The sequence below is a fragment of the Girardinichthys multiradiatus genome, chromosome 17 (genome assembly GCF_021462225.1).
Source record: "Girardinichthys multiradiatus isolate DD_20200921_A chromosome 17, DD_fGirMul_XY1, whole genome shotgun sequence".
Classification (NCBI taxonomy): domain Eukaryota; kingdom Metazoa; phylum Chordata; class Actinopteri; order Cyprinodontiformes; family Goodeidae; genus Girardinichthys; species Girardinichthys multiradiatus.
The window spans coordinates 15,138,413-15,163,774 of record NC_061809.1 but is presented as its reverse complement, the minus strand read 5'-3'; the positions used below and the strand labels follow the sequence as shown (position 1 = coordinate 15,163,774).

Genomic DNA, 25,362 nt, shown 5'->3' with positions numbered 1-25,362 from the left:
GACATTTTATTTACCATTTTGTTTATTGAAAACTGTTGAGCATTATTCTAAAAACATGCATATTATTAAAATAACTTTAAGGCCCATTCCAGCCTTTCCTCCTGTAATAAGACCTACAGGGGTTGGACAATGAAACTGAAACACCTGGTTTTAGACCACAATCATTTATTAGTATGGTGTAGGGCCTCCTTTTGCGGCCAATACAGCGTCAATTCGTCTTGGGAATGACATATACAAGTCCTGCACAGTGGTCAGAGGGATTTTAAGCCATTCTTCTTACAGGATAATGGCCAGGTCACTACGTGATACTGGTGGAGGAAAACGTTTCCTGACTCGCTCCTCCAAAACACCCCAAAGTGGCTCAATAATATTTAGATCTGGTGACTGTGCAGGCCATGGGAGATGTTCAACTTCACTTTCATGTTCATCAAACCAATCTTTCACCAGTCTTGCTGTGTGTATTGGTGCAATGTCATTCTGATACACGGCACCGCCTTCAGGATACAATGTTTGAACCATTGGATGCACATGGTCCTCAAGAATGGTTCGGTGGTCCTTGGCAGTGACGCGCCCATCTAGCACAAGTATTGGGCCAAGGGAATGCCATGATATGGCAGCCCAAACCATCACTGATCCACCCCCATGCTTCATTGTGGTCATGCAACAGTCTGGGTGGTATGCTTCTTTGGGGCTTCTCCACACTGTAACTCTCTCGGATGTTGGGAAAACAGTAAAGGTGGACTCATCAGAGAACAATACATGTTTCACGTTGTCCACAGCCCAAGATTTGCGCCCCTGGCACCATTGAAACCGACGTTTGGCTTTGGCGACCACAGGTTTGGCTATAGCAGCCCAGCCGTGTATATTGATTCTGCCGTGATTTGGGCAGCCGTGGTTTTATGTTTTTTGGATACAATCCGGGTTAGCACCCGAACATCCCTTTCAGACAGCTTCCTCTTGCCTCCACATTTAATCCTGTTGGATGTGGTTCGTCCTTCTTGGTGGTATGCTGACATTACCCTAGATACCGTGGCTCTTGATACATCACAAAGACTTGCTGTCTTGGTCACAGATGCGCCAGCAAGACGTGCACCAACAATTTGTCCTCTTTTGAACTCTGGTATGTCACCCATAATGTTGTGTGCATTTCAATATTTTGAGCAAAACTGTGCTCTTACCCTGCTAATTGAACCTTCACACTCTGCTCTTACTGGTGCAATGTGCAATCAATGAAGACTGGCTACCAAGCTGGTCCAATTTAGCCATGAAACCTCCCACACTAAAATGACCGGTGTTTCATTGTCCAACCCCTGTATATGCTTTTGCATGGTTCTCTGACAGCAGGTGATATTTACATTTTGTAGTGTCCAGCCAGATAAGGGGTGATGGAAAAGGAGATCTTCCATCACCAAATATCAACAGGAACAGCAATTACAGGCATAATAATAAAAAAAAAAGTTATTTTGTGAAAATGTTCAGCATTTGTCTCTCATGTAGATTCATTACACAGAGTAACATGTTTCAAGCCTTTATTTATGGAAGAAATATAGTTTCATTAGAACACTGAATTTTTATCCTGTGCAATTATGTATGTGATTTTCCTTTACTTAAATTCACCAGCAGAAATTTGCCACAGCAATAATTTTGGTATCTTTAGCAGTGTGGACCGGTGCCAAGTCCTGCTGGAAAATAAAATCAGCATCTCCATACAGCTTGTCAGCATAGGGAAGCGCTCTAGAATTTCCTGGTAGATGGCTACATTGACTAGACTTCATCAAACAGTGGCCCAGCAGATGACATTACAAACCATTACACTCTAGTTCCGTTTCCCCTTAACTCAGGTAAGACGCTTCAAATGTGGCTTGAACCGTGTGGTGGTTCTTGATGCTCCGACTCCAGACTCAGTCTACTCCTTCAATGGTTTGCTTGACAATCGTCTCAAGGCTGCTGTTCTCCCTGTTACACCTTTTCCTACCATTCAGTTTTCTGTTAATATGCTTGGAAACAGTACTCTTAAACAGCTTCTTCAGCACTGGCAATCTTCCCCATGATTGTGTAGCCTATAAACCAGAGTGGGAGACCATTTAATGGCTCAGGACACATTTGGAGGTGTTTTGAGTTAAATAGCTGATTAGAGAGTGATGACATGAGTGTCCAATAATGAACCTTTTCACAGTATTCTGTATTTTCTGAGGCATTGAATTTGGGCTATTCTTTGCCTGTAAGAAACAAAGGCTTGAAATACACTGCTCAAAAAAATAAAGGGCACACTTAAACAACACAATATAACTCCAAGTAAATCAAACTGTACACTTAGGAAGCAACACTGACAATCAATTTCACATGCTGTTGTGCAAATGGAATAGACAACAGGTGGAAATCTTTGGTGATTAACAAGACACACTCAATAAAGGAGTGGTTCAGCAGGTGGGGACCACAGACAACTTCACAGTACCTAAGCTTTCTGGGTGATGTTTTGGTCACTTTTGAATGTTGGTGGTGCTTTCACACCCGTGGTAGCATGAGACGGACTCTACAACCCACACAAGTGGCTCAGGTAGTGCAGCTCATCCATGCCATGTGTGGCAAGAAGGTTTGCTGTGTCTGTCAGTGTAGTGTCCAGAGCCTGGAGGCGCTACCAGGAGACAGGCCAGTACACCAGGAGACGTGGAGGAGGCGTTAGGAGGTCAACAACCCAGCAGGAGGAGCACTGCCAGAGCCCTGCAAAATGACCTCCAACAGGCCATAAACGGTTAGAAACCGACTCCATGAGGATGGTATGAAGGCCCAGACGTCCACAAATGGGGGTTGTGCTCACAGCCCAACACCGTGCAGGGCGCTTGGCATTAGCCAGAGAACACCAGGATTGGCAAATTCGCCACTGGCACCCTGTGCTCTTCACAGATGAAAGCAGGTTCACACTGAGCGCATGTGACAGACACCGTGGAGAGTGATCTGCTGCCTGCAACATCCTTCAGCACGACCGGTTTGGCAGTGGGTCAGTAATGGTGTGGCATTTCTTTGGAGGGCAGCACGGCAGGAGAATGCTAGACCTCATGTGGCTGGAGTGAGTCAGCAGTTCCTGCAAGATGAAGACATTGAAGCTATGGACAGATCCGCCCGTTCCCCAGACCTGAATCCAATTGAACACATCTGGGACATCATGTCTCGCTCCATCCACCAACGTCACGTTGCACCACATACTGTCCAGGAGTTGGCGGATGCTTTAGTCCAGGTCTGGGAGGAGATTTGTCAGGAGCATGACCAGGCATTGTAGGGAGGTCATACAGGCACGTGGAGGCCACACACAATACTGAGCCTCATTTTTGACTTGTTTTAGGGACATTACATCAATGTTGGATCAGCCTGCAGTGTGTTTTTTGTGTATGACTCCAAATCCAGGCCTCTATTGATGATTTTTGCCAGCACATTCCATTCATTCAGATCTAGGATGTGTTATTTGAGCGTTCCCTTTATTTTTTTGAGCAGCGTATATCACTCTATATAACATGAGTTCACAGCTGGTTTTAAGTTTGAATCCCTATACTACTGTAATAATGCACACATTTCACCTGTTTTGGCAGCATGCACACATTGGTTCACATACACACTCTGATAATGGAGTGAGCTAGATCAGTCCATAATAAAGTTTTTGACATAGATAGGGCAGTACTTTACACCATGCTATTTAGAAATGGGCACTATTGCAGGAAAGAAAAAGCGAGGCATACAAATTAATAATGAAAAAGGCGTAAACATTGTATTTGTTTGTGTGGCACTAATCTATGATATGTAATTAACAAAATATTTTAAATGCATTAGACACATAGTGGGTGGTTGTGACTAAACATCCCCACATTTGAATCTATTTGCCTCCATTATAAGCACTTATTTTGCACAACTGTTAATCAAAATACTATATATACACTACAAGGTTAATATGAATTGTACCAAAAACATTAAATAGATTTTTTCTAACCTATTGTATGTGTAATTATAAAAGTTTGGTGTTCTCTTACTCACTGTTGGTCTCCATACTCTCACACAGTTCAGTCTTGACTTCTCCATTTGGCCGGTCTCCTCCCTTTTGGGTCAGCTTTCCTGACATAGTGGCTGCTGTTACGATTGCCTGTAAAAATCAAAGATTCAACAAACCTATTAAAAACCTAAAAAGTACAAATGAAGATTCAATTGGCATCATCGATAAAGTGAGAAAATATGAGCTGTTACAGACTTTGAGCAATTTCTTGGTACCAAGGCATCTTGCAAAATTGTTCATATTAACCCTTTGGCATTCTGTCACTTTACAACCCCAAACTTCAATATATCCTATGTGATAAGCCAACATAAAGTAGTGCATAATTGGGAACTGGAGGAAAAAAGTGATTCATGCTTTTCAAAATCTTTAATGAAAAGCTGGTATGCATTTGTATTCAGTCCCTAAATTATATCACATGAAACTAGTTGCCTTCAAAAGTCACCTTATTAAGGAGAAGTAGAGTCCACCTGGGTTCAATTTATTTTCATTATAAATAAAGTTACAAACTTGGTAGTAAACACCTTAACCATGCAGTTCGAGCTATGTCGGTATGGTTTAATCCAATTTAAAATCTGTGGCTAGACTTAAAAATTGATCTTCACTCAAACTCACACTGCATCCAGTCTGACTGACCTTGAGCTATTTCGAAAAGATGAATGAGCAACATTTCCATGTGCAAAGTTGGCCCAGACATATCCTCAAAGAGTTGAGTCTGGGAAATTGAATACAAATATCAAAACCATTTATCTATTTTCTTAGGCTTCACAAGTATGCACTACTCTGTGCTGGTTTATCAAATCATATAATATACATGGACCTATACATGAGCTCGAGCCCAGGATTTCATGCACTGGCCCAGTAATTTCCTATTCTGCTGCCTCATGTCTGTCTCTGACTGACTGGACTAAATCCCCAGTCTGTGCCTCTATGCACCAACAAATGTAATCCAAACACCTGTTTGAAAAGTGAACCTAATCCATCATTCCCGACAGCCTCATATCATTTGAACAGCTTTATGTATTCTGTTTCTATGCACAGAAATACCGTTTGTGTGGACCATGCATGGGTTTCAGGATTTCTAATTTTTAATGCATTGTGTTTTCTTCAGGCAAACAAGTGAATGCAAGTAACATTCACAGATCATGCCATTAGTTCTCAATTTTTTTTTTTGTTTTCCATTTGTTTGTGTGTTTTTTAGAATATATCAGTTCAAGATGAACTTACCTTGAAGCTACGTTTTCTTTTGGGCACATTTTGCTCTGGGTGGAAGAGGATGATGTAGACCTTAGGCATGTACAGCATCCCCAGAGATACGGAGGCAGAGAGGCTGAGAGAGATCGTCAGGGTGGTAGTTTGGATGTACATCTGAAACAAGAGGGATACATACACAGAGAGAAGATGAGACAAATTCATCACATTTCATCTAAAAAAAAAGGTGTGGAATACTAAAAAGGCGACACACTGACAGGAAGCTAAAGAATAGTCTAAAATAAAGATTGGTTGCAGAATAAGAAAAAGACATCTGCACTGACAGTCAAGAACACAAGGAAAGGTATATTCAAGCAATGTATTAAATAATGACACCAAAGAAATTGTTTGGTCTCAATATGTTACAGACCTCCTGCAATGTTAGATATGTGTATACGTAGAATGATAAGCTACATACATGGCACAAGATCGTAGGTTACAGTTACACTCCAATTTATTCATACGACTGGCAGATTTATGTTTTAGATTATCTACAAATTTTAACATTTTGGAGTGGCCTAGCCAGTCCCAAAATCAATCTTAGAGAACAAAGATTGCTAGGATGCCTTCCAATCTTCAACACTTAGAGCTCATCGCCACAGATAAATCTTCAAAATACCAGTGGAAACAAGCTGATCGACTGTTTTAAGATGGTGTTTATTGTTGCTTTTATACCAATAAAGATTTTTCCATTTCTTATTAAAAGTGTTTAATTTTTAACATGCCAATAAAATTATTATTTTGAACTTTTGAGAGATACCCATCTTATTCTCTTCTTGGTTGAATAAACATATTTTGTGCCTAATGTTGATTATACGAAATGTCAAAATTAGATAATCATATGGAGACTAAAAATTACACTGAACAGATTGGTTCACCCACCCCCACCAAAACCAATGTTGCGGATGTGCCAGTGCAGCCCACTAAGAAGATCCATCCAACACAAATTTCCTCATATGAAACCTGGCCACTCAACATGCACACCTAGAGCCATGAAGCGACACACTGGGGGTGACGCCATTAGACCATTCCAACCTCAATCCTTGCATGAGTTCATGCGGGATGGAATGGCCAAGAGACAAAAACCAGAGGCATCCACTGGTACACACCATCACTGTTAAATTGTGCAGGTACATTGACGTCTTCAAGATGTCACGGTTGTATGGGGCAGAGAGAGGATGACTAAGATCCATTATAGGGGGGAGAGGGGGACATTTTTGCCCAGACACCCCACTGCAGGTGTTCTGAGGGGCACATCAGGTAAGAGGATGATAAACTAGCATTCTGGTTTAGAATCTAAGTTTGGGTAAAGTTTGACTATCATGGGACCAGACAGCAACAGAAAAACTTTGTCATTCAGAACCTGACTTGTTGAAGGACAGCAGACTCCTCCAAAATATGTACTCTTTATAAATACCTGAGAGTTGGCTAGAGTTGTATTGTCAGACAGTTACTGTCCACTAAAGTAAACTAAATTGCAGAGTGGAAACCATGACATGTTTAAAGGTGTTGATATAATTATCTGCATCCCACAAAATTTCTCAGTTTCATTATATCAAATCAGTTCTGCAAAGTAAAATTTTGCAAAGCCATAGCAAAAACAGAAAAATCTTCAGACAAGCACACAATGCAGTGGAGTCAGCACTACCCACAGGTCCTTGGTGAGTTTCAGAGAGTAGTTTGGAGGAGGACAGATGTAATGACGGGCTTCACCACAATCTTGACACAGCTGACAAGCTCTCAAGACACGGGGCTCATCAGGCGAGTGCTTCTCTCAGTGTATATAATATGGAGGTGGAGGAGTAAAGGACAAGTGTTGTAAAAATGGAATATCACCACAAGAGAAAAGCAATCGAGAAATGGCAGGGAGGGAGTTAACACGACACAAAAATTTATGTTTTGGGACATAAGTGCAAGGAACAGAAGAAGAAAGTTTCTTGTAGAAGGCAATTATCAAGAGAAAGAAGGACAAGAGAAACAAAAGTGCACAACATTGTCAAATAGCACACATGCACTGAAAATATCTGTGTTGGTAAGCACAGTTAGACAAGAAGTAGAGAAAAGATGAGGTGTGTTGTTGCATTTCTACCTCAGTGGTTGATGATTTTACAGTCTTGGTTTATACCTACTACCATGCCATTGAAACGGTTTTACTGAGGGTAATGTTTCTTTTGTTTTTCCACTTATTTAACTTCTTTATAAAAAGCATGAATTGTAAAGCAATTATAAAGCCAGATAACGTGCTTTCAGATGAGCTATTTAAATGCTATAAAATGCAATTCAAATATCAAGTATGTAAATCCAGGATGGACTAAATAATTTCAAGACTGAGTTGGTGTCAGCTGTAAAACAAGCTCTTCAGCAGGGTTATAAGATAAAACCAGCTTTAAACCACCGCAAAAACATTTCATTTAGTATTTAAACTCTGAATGTTCTATGGGTTTTGTAAACACATGAAGCCTTTTACATGAACTGGAAAAATGCATCACACAGCCATCCATTGTTTTCCACTTATCCAAGATAGGGTGTGGGAATAACTCTTCCAGAAGGGTAACAGAGATGTCCTCCTCCTTATCGACACACTATAGGTGATACCAAGGTGTCCCCAAGGCAGAGGGATATGCAGTCTCTCCTGTGGGTTCTGGGTCTGCCCGTGGCTCACCTAACAATGGAAAACCTCTAAAGGAAGTCTTCCACGGTGCATCCTGATCTGACATCTGAAGATATTTCCCCTTAGCGTGGTGGAGGATTTTAAAGCCTGATAGGATCTCCCATTTCAAATTGGCCTTACGAGAGGGGTTTGACTAATCTTATAAATCACAGACCACAAGCAAAGGCAAATCTTTGACACATTAGATAGACTGGGGCACCCTTCTGGTGGAAGATCTGGAGTGGCAGCTCACTTGCGAGCACCTTGTACTTAGCCTAAAAACTTATTAGGCAGTCTTCCACCATGGAACATTGAGGTCAAGTGCCACTGCATGCCAACAGGCAGGCAATGGTGGGGGCATAATCTGGCTGTTGGGGCTCGTAAAGTGCATCACAATGCATAAAGATGGTATAATCTCAGGTTACTCAAGCAAAAGTAAAAGCAACTGATCACGAGCAAGTCTGAAAATCTATTCCAAAGACAGTTTGTTGATCTACAACATACAGATGTGTGTTAAAAAATGTCAAGGTGGAAATGTATCAACACTGGCCTTAAAAGGAGCAAAATGTTGCTTCTGATACTAGGAAGGTTGACAGTAAAATGCTTAAAGAAATTACAAAAACCCCACAGGCTTCATTTCAGACTGCACATGCCATAGTTAACATGTTAAATTTCATGAAAATACAACTAGAAAAAAGTATGCCATTGTTTAACAAAGTATTATTGAGTTAAATGTGGGTCATTCAGAATATGTTAGTTCCCACTACAAGCTATTGAACCATAGTGTCTGCAATTGTGTTTCCATAAATCTTTAACATAAACAGCAAATATGCAAAGATCTAAAACAATTCTATAACAGACTGGCTGAAAAAGGCAATCATGGTTCTGCAATGGCCAAGACAAGTCCAAACAACAACGTAAATGAAGGACAGCTGTGCATTAACAAATACCAGCAAATGTTGATGAATGGATGCAATGCTGACTATTGCAAAGTTGTAAAGAAGAGAACATTAAAAACCTAATCAAGTTTCATCCAACTGATTATTAAAGTGGCCTGCATGGTGGCAGAACTGTGGCCCAGAGTCTTTCTCCTCAGGTACTCTGGCTTCCTCCCAATGTCCAAAAACATGACTGCAAGGTTAATCGGCCCCACGAAATTGCCCTTAGGTATGAGTGTGTGCATGCATGGTTGTTTGTCCTGTGTGTCTCTGTGCTGCCCTGTGATGGACAATCGACCTGCCCTGGGTGTACCCCGCCTCTTGCCCCATGACCGCTAGAGATAGGCACCAGCCACCCTGCGACCCCAAAAGGATAAGTGGGTATAGACAATGGCCGATCATTAAATCTCAAATCGTCCGATTCAATTAATTTGTGACTCCAGCAAACAATGACCTTGGCTTTACTGCACCAAACTCAAATTGGTTTCCATTGAAACTAAGCAACTGCTTGGGGCCAAGTGATGACACTGACGGTAGCCAAAGGGAAAGGAAAGAGCATAGCAAATCCAAGGGCAAGGGAGTGCAGGCACACAAGAACTTTTAGATCTAAAAAGACCAATCTGAACTCACGTAAACAGGAACTCAGAAGGTAGCAAGGGGATAAAGGACCCTTCCTGAGGCTCCCCTTCAGGCTTTAACAACAGCTTACACTCCGCACACACACATACAAGACACTAAAATCATATTTTTCTTTAGATATAAAGTAATAAAAATCACCATGTAAAAATTTGCCAAAATAACTTTTCTATTCCTTTGTATTTACTAATATGGTGTTTTAAGCTCATGTTTGATCAGCGAACTGCTCTGGAGCTAATCAGGTTATTTATATCAATGAATTGCTGCAGAGGAACAGATGGAACAACATATTTTTTTCACACCCAGAGAGGAGGAGGATTCAGAGCCCAAAAAATAAAAGGAAAATTTTAAGAGACAAGTGAAGAATAGAGAGTGAAAAGAGTAACCAACAGAAAAAAAGCTGAAAAACACTGCAGTGATCATTTCAGAATTACAGCTGAAAGTTGCATCCAGTCTTTGGCTCAAAGTTGTGCCCACCCACAAAGATACTATAATGTCTTGCAGCACTATTTATATCCATTCAACTTTTTCAATTCACCCCCATTACTACCACAAGCCTCAATTTGTTTAATTGGGGGTCTCTTTGGAAGACCTACTCATACTAGTACATAATTTAAAAAAAGAAGGAAATTAAAAATAGTTTTTTTTCAAATGAATATCTAAAAAATGTTGCATGTGTCTGGATTAGCCCCCCATCACTCTGATACACCTAAAGAAAATCCAGGGACACCAATTGCCTTTAGTAATCAGTTAGTGAATGTGTCCACCTGTGTGTTATTTAATCCAGTTGTACCGTCCAGGCCTCAGAGGTTTGTTAGAGAACATTGGTGAACAAACGGCATCATGAAGACCAAGGAACTAAGCAGACAGGTGAAGGAGAAAGTTATGGAGAAGATTAAAGTAGAGTTAGGTTCTAAAATATTATCCCAAATTTTGAACATCTCACATAGGACTGTTAAATCCATCATCAAAAATGAAAAGATGTTGGCACAACTCTAAACCAAACAAGACATTGCCATTCACCTAAGCTGACAGATCAGGCAAGAAGAGCGTTCAATAGAGAAGCAGCCAAGTGGCATAACTGGAAAGAAGCTGCAGAGATCCACAGCACAGGCAAGATAATCTGTTGACAAAATCATACACTTAACAAATTTGGCTTAATGGATGACAAAAATGGAAGCGGTAAGAGGCCATGTTTGTAGTTTACCACAAGCAAGTTAGGGGACACAGGAAACATGTGGAGGAAGGTGCTCATATGAGATGCATATGGAGCAAAATAACATGTGAGAATAATTATTACTGCATATCAAACAGAAAATACTATTTTCTTGGACTTCACAAATGTACATTATTGTTGGTACATAAAATCCCTATAAAATTGTTGTCTGAATGCCAAGAAGAACCCCAACAGATTTACTTTCACAAGTGGAGCATTGTGGTTTTGGCTACGATGCTCTGCTTGATATATTTATATAAAAAATGAGCCAAAAGCCTGTCCCTTCAGGCAGAGGAGAGCCCCTGGGGGAACCACCTAAGAATCACAGTGCAGAAGCCAGGCTATGCCAGAGCAGATCCAGCCAAGGACCCAGAGACCCAAGTGCACACCACCCCCCAGGAGAGGATGGCCCCACATTTGATGGGGGCCTACGATGATCCAAGAAAGGATCAACCGCTTCAAAGACCAAGCCCGGTCCCAGGAAGTAGTCACCTTATTCTAACTACCATGGTTCTAATGTAATAATTATTATTTGTGTAAATAATAAAGAAGCTACTCATTGACAATATATCTATCAGGGTGACAGTTAACCATTATTTTGTTTTTGCATGCATGGTCCCTGGTAATTAAAATATTTTACTAAAGGGTATATGTTAATATAATTTGAAAACACTATTGTCTATTATTAACCAGCTAAAATAGCTAAACCATCCTGGTTAAAACAAATTTTGGCTTTAATGAGGATGTAGACACTTCAATGGCTGCTACATGACAGTGAGCACAGCCTGGTCCAGAAACTCCCACTTAAGGCATTATTCACTGCTCAATTCCTCGCCATCTTTCAGCAATGTACAGTGAGTCCCTATTACTCAGTGTCTGTGTAAGACAGTAATTCATGGGACGTACGGTTGATGGTGACAGGCAGTTTAATAGTTCAACCACACATTAATGGGTGCAGAGGGAGCCGTCTTCTCTCGGCCGACTTGTACTAGAGCTAAAGTATTACAGCTGATGTAAATAATTAGTCTGGCTTGGTGTGTGCTCAAAATGTCACTCAGAAATATATTGTATAAATAAAGAATACGATGGATGCAGATTAAGCAAATTTGCATTTTCTGCAGACTTTTCAAATTCCATAGCCTGACACATGCAAGAACATGAGCTCTACCAACTTTACATGGATAGAACAATGCCTATGTCAGAATTAGTCCATTGTGGTCATTTGTTCAGCAACACAGCATGGCTTTCAGAAGATCTCAATACACAGAATTACTGATATAATTTAATAAGGTCTCATAAAAGGTCGGCTGTATAATGCTAGTGTGAAGAGTGTAACGCAATACAAGAATTACTCAGACTATAAAAATGAAACAAGACAAACAAACTTAGCAATAGCAACAATAGAGAAAAAGGGAAGTCAATAGTCAACAATCTAAAAAAGTATAATAAAAAGATCCAAATAAAACTGAATATATGGTCCTAAAATAGATATTGTAACTAAGGACCAAAACCGTTACAGGAAACTTAAAACTGCAGTAGGGAGTTCTGAGGAAACTGTGGATTTAGCCTAAAGGTTTGAACAAGCACACTTTACAGCTCTCTGCTGTGCTACAGCCCTCCTTCCACAGTCCCTTCCCCACTGCGGAGCCTGCCAGCGTAGCCACAGATAACTGCGGATAAACAGCTGTCACATTAACTGGAAGGGACAAAACATCGATATGCTTTACATTGACTATGGTATGCCCATTTGTTGACTATAAACTTGGTCCTCAATCATTAGTACAGTGCCATTAGCGCAGCTGCAGCATACTGGCAATCTTGAATGACAGTATTCGCTGTGCAGGGTGGCTCTCATTGGTTGTTTTTGACCAGCTTGAACTACTACATTTAGCCAAGACCACAAATACAAAATCAACACAAACTGCTTAATGCCATTTAATTATCTAACTGACCATCTTTTTTGTCCACTAATGTTCTAACCTCTGAGGCCTACACAAAGCAGCGGTAATTATATGGAAATTAAACTGCACACAGGTAGACTATTTAGTAATTAGGGGACTCTTAGTTAAAATATAATTTGCTTAGGTATATACGGCTGAATACAAATTATTTTTATTGGGAAAGAATTGTGAAAACAATGCATCATTTTCCACCATTGTCCCCATTGTGCACTACTGTGTGTTGGTATTAAGTGAAATTCTGCAAAAACAAATAATCAGCTGTAAGCCTGTGGTTGACTAAATGTGAAAACATTTACAAATCATTTATATTTGAGTTTAGGTAATGCAGCTGAACATGCTAAAACCATGACAGCTGCAACAAAGATAATAAAACAACCTAATATGCTCATATTCCACATTTTGGCTTCCGTTATGATTTCTTTTGGTTTTTTTCCCCACCTGTCCTCCTTTATGTTTAAATATTTCACTGATCTAAAAAAAAAAACTGCCGACAAGCAGCTATCTGATGTTCCCGGAATATTATCTCTGCTGCAAAATTAAATCCTTTACTCCAGTAAAGAGTACAACATTTTTATCATTCTGGCCTATGTAATTTCATTAATTTGTGAGACCTGAGAAAATCATATTTTTAGTCTCTGTTTATAAAGAAATGAAACGCGTTCAAGGAAAAATACTAACTTTTTCTGACAAACCAATAAATTGCAATTTCTTAGTCACAGTGCTGTATGTGCAATTACAACAACTCCTTTCATACCCAAAAACAAGAAAAAGGGTGTGGAAATCAAAGAGCTCTGGCAAGCAATATGCCTGGCTTAGCCAGAGAGACAGAGAGATGCAGAGGAGAGAAACAGTGCAAGAAAAAAATAAAGATGGGACACAAAAACATTGAAAATAAAACAATAACACAAACTCTAAAGAGATAAAACTCAACATTACTGAGAACAAACATTGGCCTTCAGAAGAGAAAGATGAAAGTAAGGAAGAGCCAACAGAAACTCAGTGAATGAATTGAGGAACAAAGTCCTGTGTCACTCGTTGCCATGGAATTCTTGTTTATAAGTCAATGAAAATGTTCTCTTGGGAGACTGACATAGAAGGCAATACAGTTCAAAATCAACACTGCTTCAGACTCCCTTTATCACAGCATGTGGCTTTAACAATCAATTATGGCCTGTTGTTGCTTGATGGTGGCGACACTTTACCCATTAAGTATTTTAAAGCTATGCTAAAGTCAAGGCTTAATTAAAGTAAACCATGAGTATCATAGCAACTCTTAAAGCCTTTCATTCTTCTTTCTTTTGTGTTTAAGTTTCAGCTCCATTATCTTTTTATTCAGACCACTCTTCTCTTGCCATTACTTTTTTTGCCCTTTTTAGTCCTGCATAATTTAATGAGCTGACTGAAGACAAGTAAGGGTATCTTTGGTAGGTGGCTGGCTAAGGCAGATGCTTTGGAAGCAGTATGACTCAATTCAAAAGACAATTTAGCAGTCAAGAGCTACAGAATTTGGAATGCAACCTTCCATGCTTTTGGCTCCATAAATTCTCTATGTAAAATAAATCGATTTTTTTTGGTTAGGCTACTTTTACCGGGTAAGGTTCAGTTAGTTTGCATTGGTTTGTTCTCGTGACAGATATATTCTGAAGTATATGGCCTTGCAATGCACATTTGTGATGGTAATTCAATTTTAAAGCGCACAACATTCCAATTGATAGTAGATTTGACTACAAAAATTTAGGAAAACATGTTTTGACTAATGTAATTAAAAAAAAACTTCTAAACAATGTCAGTTTTACTGATAAACCTGAATGACATATTTATATTTTCTTCACTCGATTCTCTCAGGAAAGAACACCGGCTAAATGCAATTGCACTGACTGAGAAGTACTTTCTAAGGGAAAGGACATCAAAGAGTGTAGGCCCCCAATGGCAGCATTGGGTCCCTTCATAAGCAAGTTCTAAAACTGTTGATTAGTTAACCCACCAACTATAATCTTTCATACTGTGACTAATGTCTTTAACACCACGTTTTTGGAGACACATATTTTACAAAGATGTTCCACTGGATTTCACCAGCGTAAGCCTTGAGTAATCCATTTTCTGCTGTCATTCAAGCTAAAAAAACACAGAATACATTGATAATTTACAGCAAACAGTATAAATGTGCTCCGACTAAAAATCTATGGAAAACTTGCTTAATTTAGATTCACCATATATTTATTGTTTTAAAGGGTTAAATACACTGCTCAAAAAAATAAAGGTAACACTCAAATAACACATCCTAGATCTGAATGAATGAAATATTCTCATTGAATAAAACTTTGTTCTGTACAAAGTTGAATGTGCTGACAAAACAATCATGCAAAAATCATCAATGGAATCAAATCTATTAACCAATGGAGGCCTGGATTTGGAGCCATACACAAAATCAAAATGGAAAAACACACTACAGGCTGATCCAACATTGATGTAATGTCCCTAAACCAAGTCAAAATGAGGCTCAGTATTGTGTGTGGCCTCCACGTGCCTGTATGACCTCCCTACAATGCCTGGTCATGCTCCTGATGAGAAGGCGGATGGTCTCCTGAGGGATCTCCTCCCAGACCTGGACTAAAGCATCCGCCAACTCCTGGACAGTCTTTGGTGCGACGTGATGGATGGAACAAGACATGATGTCCCAGATGTGCTCAATCGGATTCAGGTCTGGGGAACGGGCGGGTCAGTCCATAGCCTCAATGTCTTCATCTTGCAGGAACTGCTGACTCACTCCATCCACATGAGGTCTAGCACTCTCCTGCCGTGCGGCCCTCCAAAGAAATGCCACTCCACAGCCAAACTGGTCATGCTGAAGGATGTTGCAGGCAGCAGATCACTACCACGAGTGTGAAAGCACCACCAACATTCAAAGGTCACCAAAACATAAGCCAGAAAGCATAGGTACTGAGAAGTGGTCTGTGGTCCCCACCTGCAGAACCACTCCTTTATTGAGTGTGTTTTGCTAATCGCCAAAGATTTCCCCCTGTTGTCTCTTCCATTTGCACAACAGCATGTGAAATTGATTGTCAATCAGTGCTGCTTCCTAAGAGGACAGTTTGATTTCACAGATGTTTGATTCACTTGGAGTTATATTGTGTTGTTTAAGTGTTCCCTTTATTTTTTTGAGCATTGCATTTGTAGATTTGACAATAACTAAGAAAAAAGGAAGGTGCGCGGATACTCCGCCAGGAAAATACAGGGGTTGGACAATGAAACTGAAACACCTGGTTTTAGACCACAATAATTTATTAGTATGGTGTAGGGCCTCCTTTTGCGGCCAATACAGCGTCAATTCGTCTTGGGAATGATATATACAAGTCCTGCACAGTGGTCAGAGGGATTTTAAGCCATTCTTCTTGCAGGATAGTGGCCAGGTCACTACGTGATACTGGTGGAGGAAAACGTTTCCTGACTCGCTCCTCCAAAACACCCCAAAGTGGCTCAATAATATTTAGATCTGGTGACTGTGCAGGCCATGGGAGATGTTCAACTTCACTTTCATGTTCATCAAACCAATCTTTCGCCAGTCTTGCTGTGTGTATTGGTGCACCGCCTTCAGGATACAATGTTTGAACCATTGGATGCACATGGTCCTCAAGATTGGTTCGGTAGTCCTTGGCAGTGACGCGCCCATCTAGCACAAGTATTGGGCCAAGGGAATGCCATGATATGGCAGCCCAAACCAGCACTGATCCACCCCTATGCTTCACTTTGAGCATGCAACAGTGTGGGTGGTACGCTTCTTTGGGGCTTCTCCACACCGTAACTCTCCCGGATGTGGGGAAAACAGTAAAGGTGGACTCATCAGAGAACAATACATGTTTCACATTGTCCACAGCCCAAGATTTGCGCTCCTTGCACAATTGAAACTGACGTTTGACATTGGCATGAGTGACCAAAGGTTTGACTATAGCAGCCTGGCCATGTATATTGACCCTGTGGGGCTCCCGACGGACAGTTCTGGTGGAAACAGGAGAGTTGAGGTGCACATTTAATTCTGCCGTGATTTGGGCAGCCGTGGTTTTATGTTTTTTGGATACAATCCGGGTTAGCACCCAAACATCCCTTTCAGACAGCTTCCTCAACCTTACTTAATTCTGTTGGATGTGGTTCGTCCTTCGTGGTGGGATGATGACATTACCCTGGATACCGTGGCTCTTGATACATCACAAAGACTTGCTGTCTTGGTCACAGATGCGCCAGCAAGACGTGCACCAACAATATGTCCTCTTTTGAACTCTGGTATGTCACCCATAATGTGTGCATTTCAATATTTTGAGCAAAACTGTGCTCTTACCCTGCTAATTGAACCTTCACACTCTGCTCTTACTGGTGCAATGTGCAATCAATAAAGACTGGCTACCAGGCTGGTCCAATTTAGCCATGAAACCTCCCACACTAAAATGACAGGTGTTTCAGTTTCATTATCCAACCCCTGTATCTATTTCAGCATTGTTTTAATCCGAGTTGCTCTTTGGAAAGTCTCAGAAAAGTGCTTTTACTCTTACCAATACTACCTATAATACAGCAATTTAACATAGATCATTACCTCATATACAGTGTTATTTTGTTAAGCAAAGGAAGAAAAACCTGAGCTATAAAATTGATCGGTATAAGAAACTCATGACTATTTTTTATGCAATCCAGCTGCCTCAAATCCAGCTGCCTCAAATAAGTGCATTCTTGCACCACTCATTGTGCAAAAACATTGTCTGAGTCTGTGTTGGAGGCGAATATCAAAACTATCAGTTTATGGCCCTGCCAAAAGGTAACAAGACAGAAGTTACAGCATTTATAGCATTTTAGGCTATGACTTGGTTCAGTTCATAAAGGTGTCTTCTTTAGGAACACATTTTTGCTCCAAACGTGACAAAGAAAGGTGAAAACGGTGTGCGCTATTTCAAAATCTTTACACATAAAAAAGGTGGCTTTTTACTTACTTTTTATCGAGAGCTTGTTAAAACCTTAAGTTACACTTTTTTCACACATATACCCCCCACACACACACATTTCAAACAAGATGAACATGGTCAACATGTTAAAAAAAAGAAAGCTGTGAAACAAGACTGTCTAGCACAATATTGCAATTTTGTATCAGTGCTGCTAATTGGGCCCAGGCTTACTGGTCACAAGTGCCTCATTACCTTCTACAAACCACCACTCAAAGACATGTCTCTCCATCTAATCCATGCAGCTCTTGCATCTGTGTGTGAAAAAAAAACGTGCATAGGTCATATCATGATAATATACTAAATCTGTATTTCTAATGCTGCAGCCTGTTAGTTCTAGGTCTTATTGACTTGTAAATCTAAATGGGTTTCAGCCCAAAGCCAAATTAATTTGAAGTTACATCTAAAAGGTTTACTCCTGAGCATACTATGAGGGTGTCCCAGTTGCCAGTAACCTGTTTTCTCCTCTTTTCACTTTAAATTAGCATGACAGAGGGCCTACTGTTAACAGCTCCATCTAATTAAAATACCCAACCAAATCCTATGTGAAACAGGACATGCTTTAGTTCTGCTGCTGTGTTCTAATGAAAAGCTGTGACTTTGTGCATTCTAAGACTGTGTTTTGCACACTTAGCATAACAGTACAGCTATTGTACAGGCTATACACTACCTGCAAACGTATTCAAACAAGTTGAACATTTTTACATTTTGTCACATTGAAACCACAAATTTCTGTTGTTTTTTTTTTTTGATGATTTTATTTAAGTCCAACACAAGCAGTATATAACTGATGTAAAAAGAAAATTATGCATGGTTTTCCTTTTTTTGCTAATTTAACCCTGCATAGTGTGGCGAGCATTTGTATTCAATCCCCTAGCCTTGAGTTAATACTCAAATTGGATCGAGAGCATCTATGAACATCAATTTTCAAATCTTGCCATGCATTCTCCATCAGATTTAGGTCTGGACTTGGACTCAGCCATTCTAACACATGAATGTGCTTTCATTTAGCACATTCAATTGTAGATCTTTTTGTATGTTTAGAGTTGTTAATCAGCTGGGACATGAACCTTCATGTGAATCTCCACCTTAGTCCTTTATTTAGGCTGACCTAGCTAACCAGCTGCAAACAGCTTTCCCGTCCCTGATGAAGCAGCAGCACAGCATGATGCTGCCACCTCCATGTGTCTTCAGGGGGAAAGTCTGTTTTGAGTAATGTAAGCATAGTGATTTGCACGTTGGGCAAAACGTTCATGTCAGTCTCATCCCATTTACAATGAAGGTGACTTTTTTATTTTTGGGGATTTTATTTTTAGGTAAAGAGGGCTGATAGGATGTGAGTACCACACCTTTCAGAGTTTTATTTGTAAAGAGAAATAATAGCAACATATTTTTCTTCTACAGCACAATTAGTAATTGCTTGATAATTGCTTTATTGCTGGTCCATCACATATAATCCCAATGAAACATATTCAAGTTACGTCGCCCGGTACGGCGGAGCCGGGGTCCCACCATGGAGCCAGGCCTGGGGTCGGGACTCGTCGGAGAGCGCCTGGTGGCCGGGTAAAGTTTAAGTTTTAACCCTTGCCTCTAATTGAACATGCTGTATTTGAACAGGTTTGCAGCCTTTTGGAATCCTCTGGGTTAAGGTAAGGGTATTCCAGGGTATACATATGGAAACTGAGGTTTACAGTTAGTCATGCTAACTAACAGTAAACATGCTAATTGCTAATAAATTATGTTAAAGTTTAAAATGTTAAATCTGTAATAATTTTTTGTTTGTTTTACAATAGTTTTACAATCTGTTTTAACTATTGCTCACTCACATGCAAGAGGATAAGGCTATAAATATATATTTTATTGCTTTTATTGTGAATTGGGTACAATCTGTGGAGGCAAAAGCTATTGAAACATTGAAGATTAGCTTTCTAAGACTTGTTTTAGTGAATTACAATCCTCTAGCACACCTCTTTGTTTAGTTCCAACTAATAATTAAGACAAAGGTATTTATGCCAATGTCAGGTTAGAGAAACGTTTTACATTTTATGGAACATTTCCAAGTAATTTTCTTTTAATTTGAGTTAATTAGAGTTGAGTAAAATTAAAGAGATTAAGTCAATTTCAAGCTATTTAAGCAAAGCTTATTAGCAAAATACCTTATGTGGCGATGTGCAAAGACACATATAGAGTCAAACAGGAAGTGACTTTGCAAGATGAAGCAAGATGAAGCAAAGTATTTGCCTCTTTCTCTGCAAGAGACATAAGATAACAAGTCCCCCTTATTAAAGACACCTGGAGCAGAGCAGGATACGCAGCCCACATGGAGACAAAAGGAGAAATTCACTTAAAAAAGGAAGACAGAGCAAACAGACAAGGGAGAAATAAATTGGCCTTCTATCCACTGCATCCTGCAAAGTAATGATGAGGCTCACACCGAGAGGTGGTTGGAGAGAGAATGTTTCCTGGGGTTTGAGTTTCCAGCAAGCAGGGAGAGGAAACACACACTTGCACATTTACACCACACAACCTTTCACACATCTGCAGGTGCAGGAGAAGTAATACGAAGCCAAAATCCTCTACATGCTAGCATGACCTTTTTCAAAACAATACTTCACCGCTCAGTGATGGTAAAGGATCCATCTCACCATTTCTTTCTTGTTTCATCTCCCACATTCTTATTCTTTCACAGCTACCCTTCATGTCATTCTTTGTGTTAGAAATGTTATATTTTAGGTGTTATTTCCTTGCCGTGTACCTTTTGCCTTCTTTGACGTTTCCTCTCTTTCTGTTCTTCCTACCTGCTGTGATTCAGAGCCTTGTTGGGCATTCAGAGGAGTTTTGTGACCAGGATCAGGATGGAGGCCACACTGGTGACCAAAGACCCTTTTCTCCACAGATTGCAGTCAAAACCCCTCCAAAAAACAGCAAAACACAAAGTTGTAAGAGGGTTTGGAGACAAATACTCCACTACATGTACTCTTTCACCAATCCTGGGAGCTACATAAGATCAAATACCTTGCACAGGGATGCTTAAAGTAAGGATGCTAAGAACTTAATTGACAACTTTCCAATTAAAAGAAAGAGGACATATTTTTCAGACACTCCAAAATTGTCATGTTTTAGCTTTTGCACTCAATGCCTTGTTACATTTGACACAATATAAATGTTTGAGGTCTTGCTAAGATACTTCTAAGATACAGTACCTCTACTACTATTTGACACAGCTTGGCAAAGAATATGTCACAGTAAAAGACAGCTCTAACCACCGCCATAAAACATGCATCAAAAAACAACTCTTTTCTGTTCTATTTCACAACACACACCGGTGAGGACCTAGCACATTTTTGGGGTCAGTTTTACTGGCCACACCAAGGCCTGAGTACTGCAAGACCTGTAGAATTAAGCAATCACTTAAATGGAACCTGTCTGATAACAGTAGGACAAAAGATTCACAGAATTTGAAAACAAAGTCCTTACAAAGCCAATGCTAAGGCTTTTGGACTCCATTGAACCACAATGTAGGAAAAAAAATGTATTGGTGCTGAAGCTTACAGGAAGTGGTTAGCCTTATCCAAACTTCTCCAAGAGTGTGTTAACACACTCAGGAGGTCACAAAAGGCAACCCCTGAAGCAATGCATGCTTCACTTGTCTCAGTTAATGTAATATGATGAGAAAAAGACTTATTTAAAATTGCATCCATGATTGCCTTCTGAAATTACTGCTGACAAAAAACATCATAAATCCTTGTAGTTTTACATGTGCAAAATATGTCTTTCCGTAATACAATTCTGTGAACATCTGTGGACATAAATGTAATTATCACCAAAGTATTAAATGTGGCGGTGATACTTTGGTGGTATAAGGCTGCTTGACTGGATGACTAGACCAAATTGATGGAAGAATTAATTCTGCCCTCTAGAAGAAAATCTTTAGGTAGAATATCCAGCCATCAGTATGTGATCTTCAGCTTAAGTACCCTTGGTTTATTTTAATGATAATTCTTTGAGACATCTCAGTGACTACCAAGAAACACCAGGCTTTGATTGTAAAACTGTTTACCTGAGCTTGGCTTGAACAAACAGCCAATGTCCAACAGGTTGCAGTTTCCTTACACACAAGGAAAAATCTGTTTCTATACCTATTTTGTTTTCCTAGTACTACAGTTACTTTAGCTATCAGCTAAAGTATTCCCAGAACCCAGACCTCCCTCAGGGTAGTGTTGCTTCCTAGGTTACTTCCATTTTCCCCCCACTCGTGAACAAGACCCCGAGATACTTAAACTCCTCCACTTGAGGCAGGAACTCCCCTCCAACCTGAAGAGGACAAGCCCCCCTTTTCCGGTCGAGTACCATGGCCTCGGACTTGGAGGAGCTGATCTTCATCCCAGCCGCTTCACACTTGGCTGCGAACTGCCCCAGCGCATGCTGTAGGTCTTGGCTAGAGGGGGCCAGCAGGACCACATCATCTGCAAAAAGAAGACACGAAATCCACTGGTCCCCAAACCAGACCCCCTCCGGCCCTTGGCTGCGTCTAGAAATCCTGTCCATAAAAGTTATGAACAGGACCGGTGACAAAGGGCAGCCCTGCCGGAGTCCAACATGCACCGGGAACAGGTCCGACTTAGTGCCGGCAATGCGGACCAAACTCCTGCTCCACTCGTACAGGGACCGGATGGCCCCTAATAAAGGGCCCCCGATTCCATACTCCTGGAGCACCCCCCACAGGGCATCACGAGGGACACAGTCGAATGCCTTCTCCAGGTCCACAAAACACATGTGAATCGGTTGGACAAACTCCCACGAACCCTCGAGCACCCTGTAGAGGGTATAGAGCTGGTCCAGTGTTCCACGGCCGGGACGACAACCACACTGCTCCTCCTGAAGCCGAGGTTCGACTATCGGCCAGACTCTCCTCTCCAATACCCTGGCGTAGGCCTTACCAGGGAGGCTGAGGAGTGTGATCCCCTGTAGTTGGAACACGCCCTCCGGTCCCCTTCTTATGAAGGGGGACCACCACCCCAGTCTGCCAGTCCAGAGGCACTGTCCCCGACCGCCACGCAATGTTGAAGAGGCGTGTCAACCATGACAGCCCAACAACATCTAGAGACTTGAGGTACTCAGGGCGGATCTCATCCACCCCCGAAGCCTTGTTGCCACGGAGCATTTAACCACCTCGGTGACTTCAGCCTGGGTGATGAAAGAGTCCAACCCCGAGTCCCCAGCCTCTGTTTCCACCACGGAATGCGTGATGGCAGGATTGAGGAGATCCTCGAAGTACTCCTTCCACTGCCCGATAATGTCCTCAGTCGAGGTCAGCAGCCTCCCACCCCCACTATAAACAGTGTTGGCGAAGCACTGCTTCCCCCTCCTGAGGCGCCGGGCGGTTTGCCAGAATCGCTTCGAGGCCAACCGGTAGTCCTTCTCCATGGCCTCACCGAACTCCTCCCAGGCCCGAGTTTTTGCATCTGCCACAGCCCGGGCCGCTGGAAATATGCGCATACATATACATATACATATATATATATATATATATATATATATATATATATATATATATATATATATATATATATACACACACACCACTTTATTAGGTACACCTTGCTAGTAGCGGCTTGGACTGCCTTCAGAATTGCCTTAATCCCTCGTGGCATAGATTCAACAAGGTACTGGAAACATTCCTCAGAGAGTTTTGGTCCATATTGACATAATAGCCTTCTGCCTCTCTGCCTGCTCAGACGCTTTTCTCCCAAGCTCCCTGCTTGCTTGCATTCTTTTACTCCCAACGTTTTATCTCTTAGCCAAAATTACGTAAATATTGGACTAAAACATCTTACCAGCGACTCCCAAGGATTCTTCTTATTATTATTATTATTTTTTTAAAGGACTTTGATGTTTTTATAATCGAACTTGAAGCAGGACAAGTTGATGCCAGCTAATCAGCACAAAATGCCTCCCTTCACCACAGAGGACTTCGACAAACCTTTACAGAAATTGGCTGTTTTGGAGATGAAAATCCATCGACTAGAGGTGAATATGGGGTACAACGATGATTCAACTCTGCCTGTGATCCCAAACAGTGACAGCCAGCTCAACAACTCAGCCGGCAATCAGAACACTGAGAATAAACCTACCGGCAGACCCCCCTGGCATGTTTTAGGGGCATGCCCAAAAAATCAAGGTGGACAACTCACTGGAAGATCTCAGCAATTAAATAAATTAGAATGGCCAGAATAACAGAGAAATGCCCCTGTTTCCCCTGGGAAAAGGAGACTTCGACAGCAAGCTGCTGTCACAATAACTGATAGGAGACAGCTGGAAATAATGGAATTCCCCTCCAAAACAGATTTGCCCCACTACAGAATGAAAACCAGGAAAACTATCCATCTTCTGAGATCAATAAAAGGTTTGAGAACCACCTTCATTCTAAACAGTCTTCTCCTAAATTGCCAGAGAAAAGGTACCCCACCAGACCAAGAACCCTAATAGTGGGCAACACAGCTGTGGATGGGATTAAAAACTGCAACAAGAAAAACACAGAAGTTATGATTGGTACCAGTAACGTGGCCTCTGATATCTCAGAGAATATTCTTGCAATAACAGAAAAGCGCCCGTCTCTAGAAAACCTAATTATACACTGTGGAGCCATGGATGACGTAGCTAAGAAAAAATCAGAAAGACTGAAAGAGGATTTCACTCGTCTTGTGAATATTGTTGGAGGTCTCAATATCAAGGTGTTTCTCAGCGGCACCTTTGCACCGATTCTCTGTGGAGATTAGGTTTTTTCCAGACTTCTGATTATTGATAAGTGGTTAAAAAAAACATGTGCCACCACACCTGTGAACTTCATCGACAACTTTAATATTTTTTGGGAAAAAAGACAACTCTTCAAGCAAGATGGTTTCTGCTTGAACAAGCCAGGAGCCAGACGTCTCACATCTAATCTCTTCTATTCAGTAAATAATCCGCCAGCAGCTTCGACCTTCAGCAGAGAATCAACAACAATGATAACGCTGCCTCCAACAGCTCCAGCAGAAACAATCAGCCAGTTGGCTGAGAAAGAGAGGTCATCACAAAAGGTCTCCCTGTCAAAATCCACAAGAGAAGTGGACCCACGCATGCACGGGGAGAACATGCAAATTCCTATATAAATAAAAAAATAAAAAAATAAAAAATAATAGCATCACACAGATGCTGCAGATTTGTCGGCTGCACATCCATGATGGGAATCTCCCGTTCAACCACATCGCAAAGGTGCTCTATTGAACTGAGATCTGGTGACTGTGGAGGCCATTTGAGTACAGTGAACTCACTGTCATGTTCAAGAAACCAGTCTGACATGATTCATGCTTTATGACATGGTGCGTTATCCTGCTGGAAGTAACCATAAGAAGATGGGTACACTGCGGTCATAAAGGGATGGACATGGTCAGCAACAATACTCAGGTAGCCTGTGGCATTGACACGATGCTCAATTGGTACTAAGGGGCCCAATGTGTGCCACGAAAATATCCCCCACACCATTACAACACCAACACCACCACCACCACCAGCCTGAACAGTTGAAACAAGGCGGGATGGATCCATGCTTTCATGTTGTTGACGATAAATACTGACCCTACGATCTGAATGTCGCAGCAGAAATCGACACTCATCAGACTTATCATCTAATCTTCTATTGTCCAATTT

At 41.0% G+C, this 25,362-nt stretch overlaps 1 protein-coding gene across 5 annotated transcripts in view; it reads right to left on the bottom strand.

Moving 5' to 3' along the window:
* grm8a (glutamate receptor, metabotropic 8a) overlaps nt 1–25,362 on the bottom strand; it is a 391,012-nt gene that overhangs the window by 3,261 nt on the left and 362,389 nt on the right. For 3 of the 5 annotated variants that reach the window (XM_047390124.1, XM_047390122.1, XM_047390123.1), the window contains exons 12-13: nt 5,264–5,404; nt 4,024–4,129 (exon numbers count right to left, since the gene is read on the bottom strand). In XM_047390124.1, coding sequence (XP_047246080.1) covers nt 4,024–4,129; nt 5,264–5,404 — 247 coding nt within the window. Of the gene's footprint in view, nt 1–4,019; nt 4,130–5,263; nt 5,405–17,868; nt 17,928–25,362 lie in introns of those variants that run through there. The other 2 variants (XM_047390125.1, XM_047390126.1) reach the window with 2 other exon arrangements.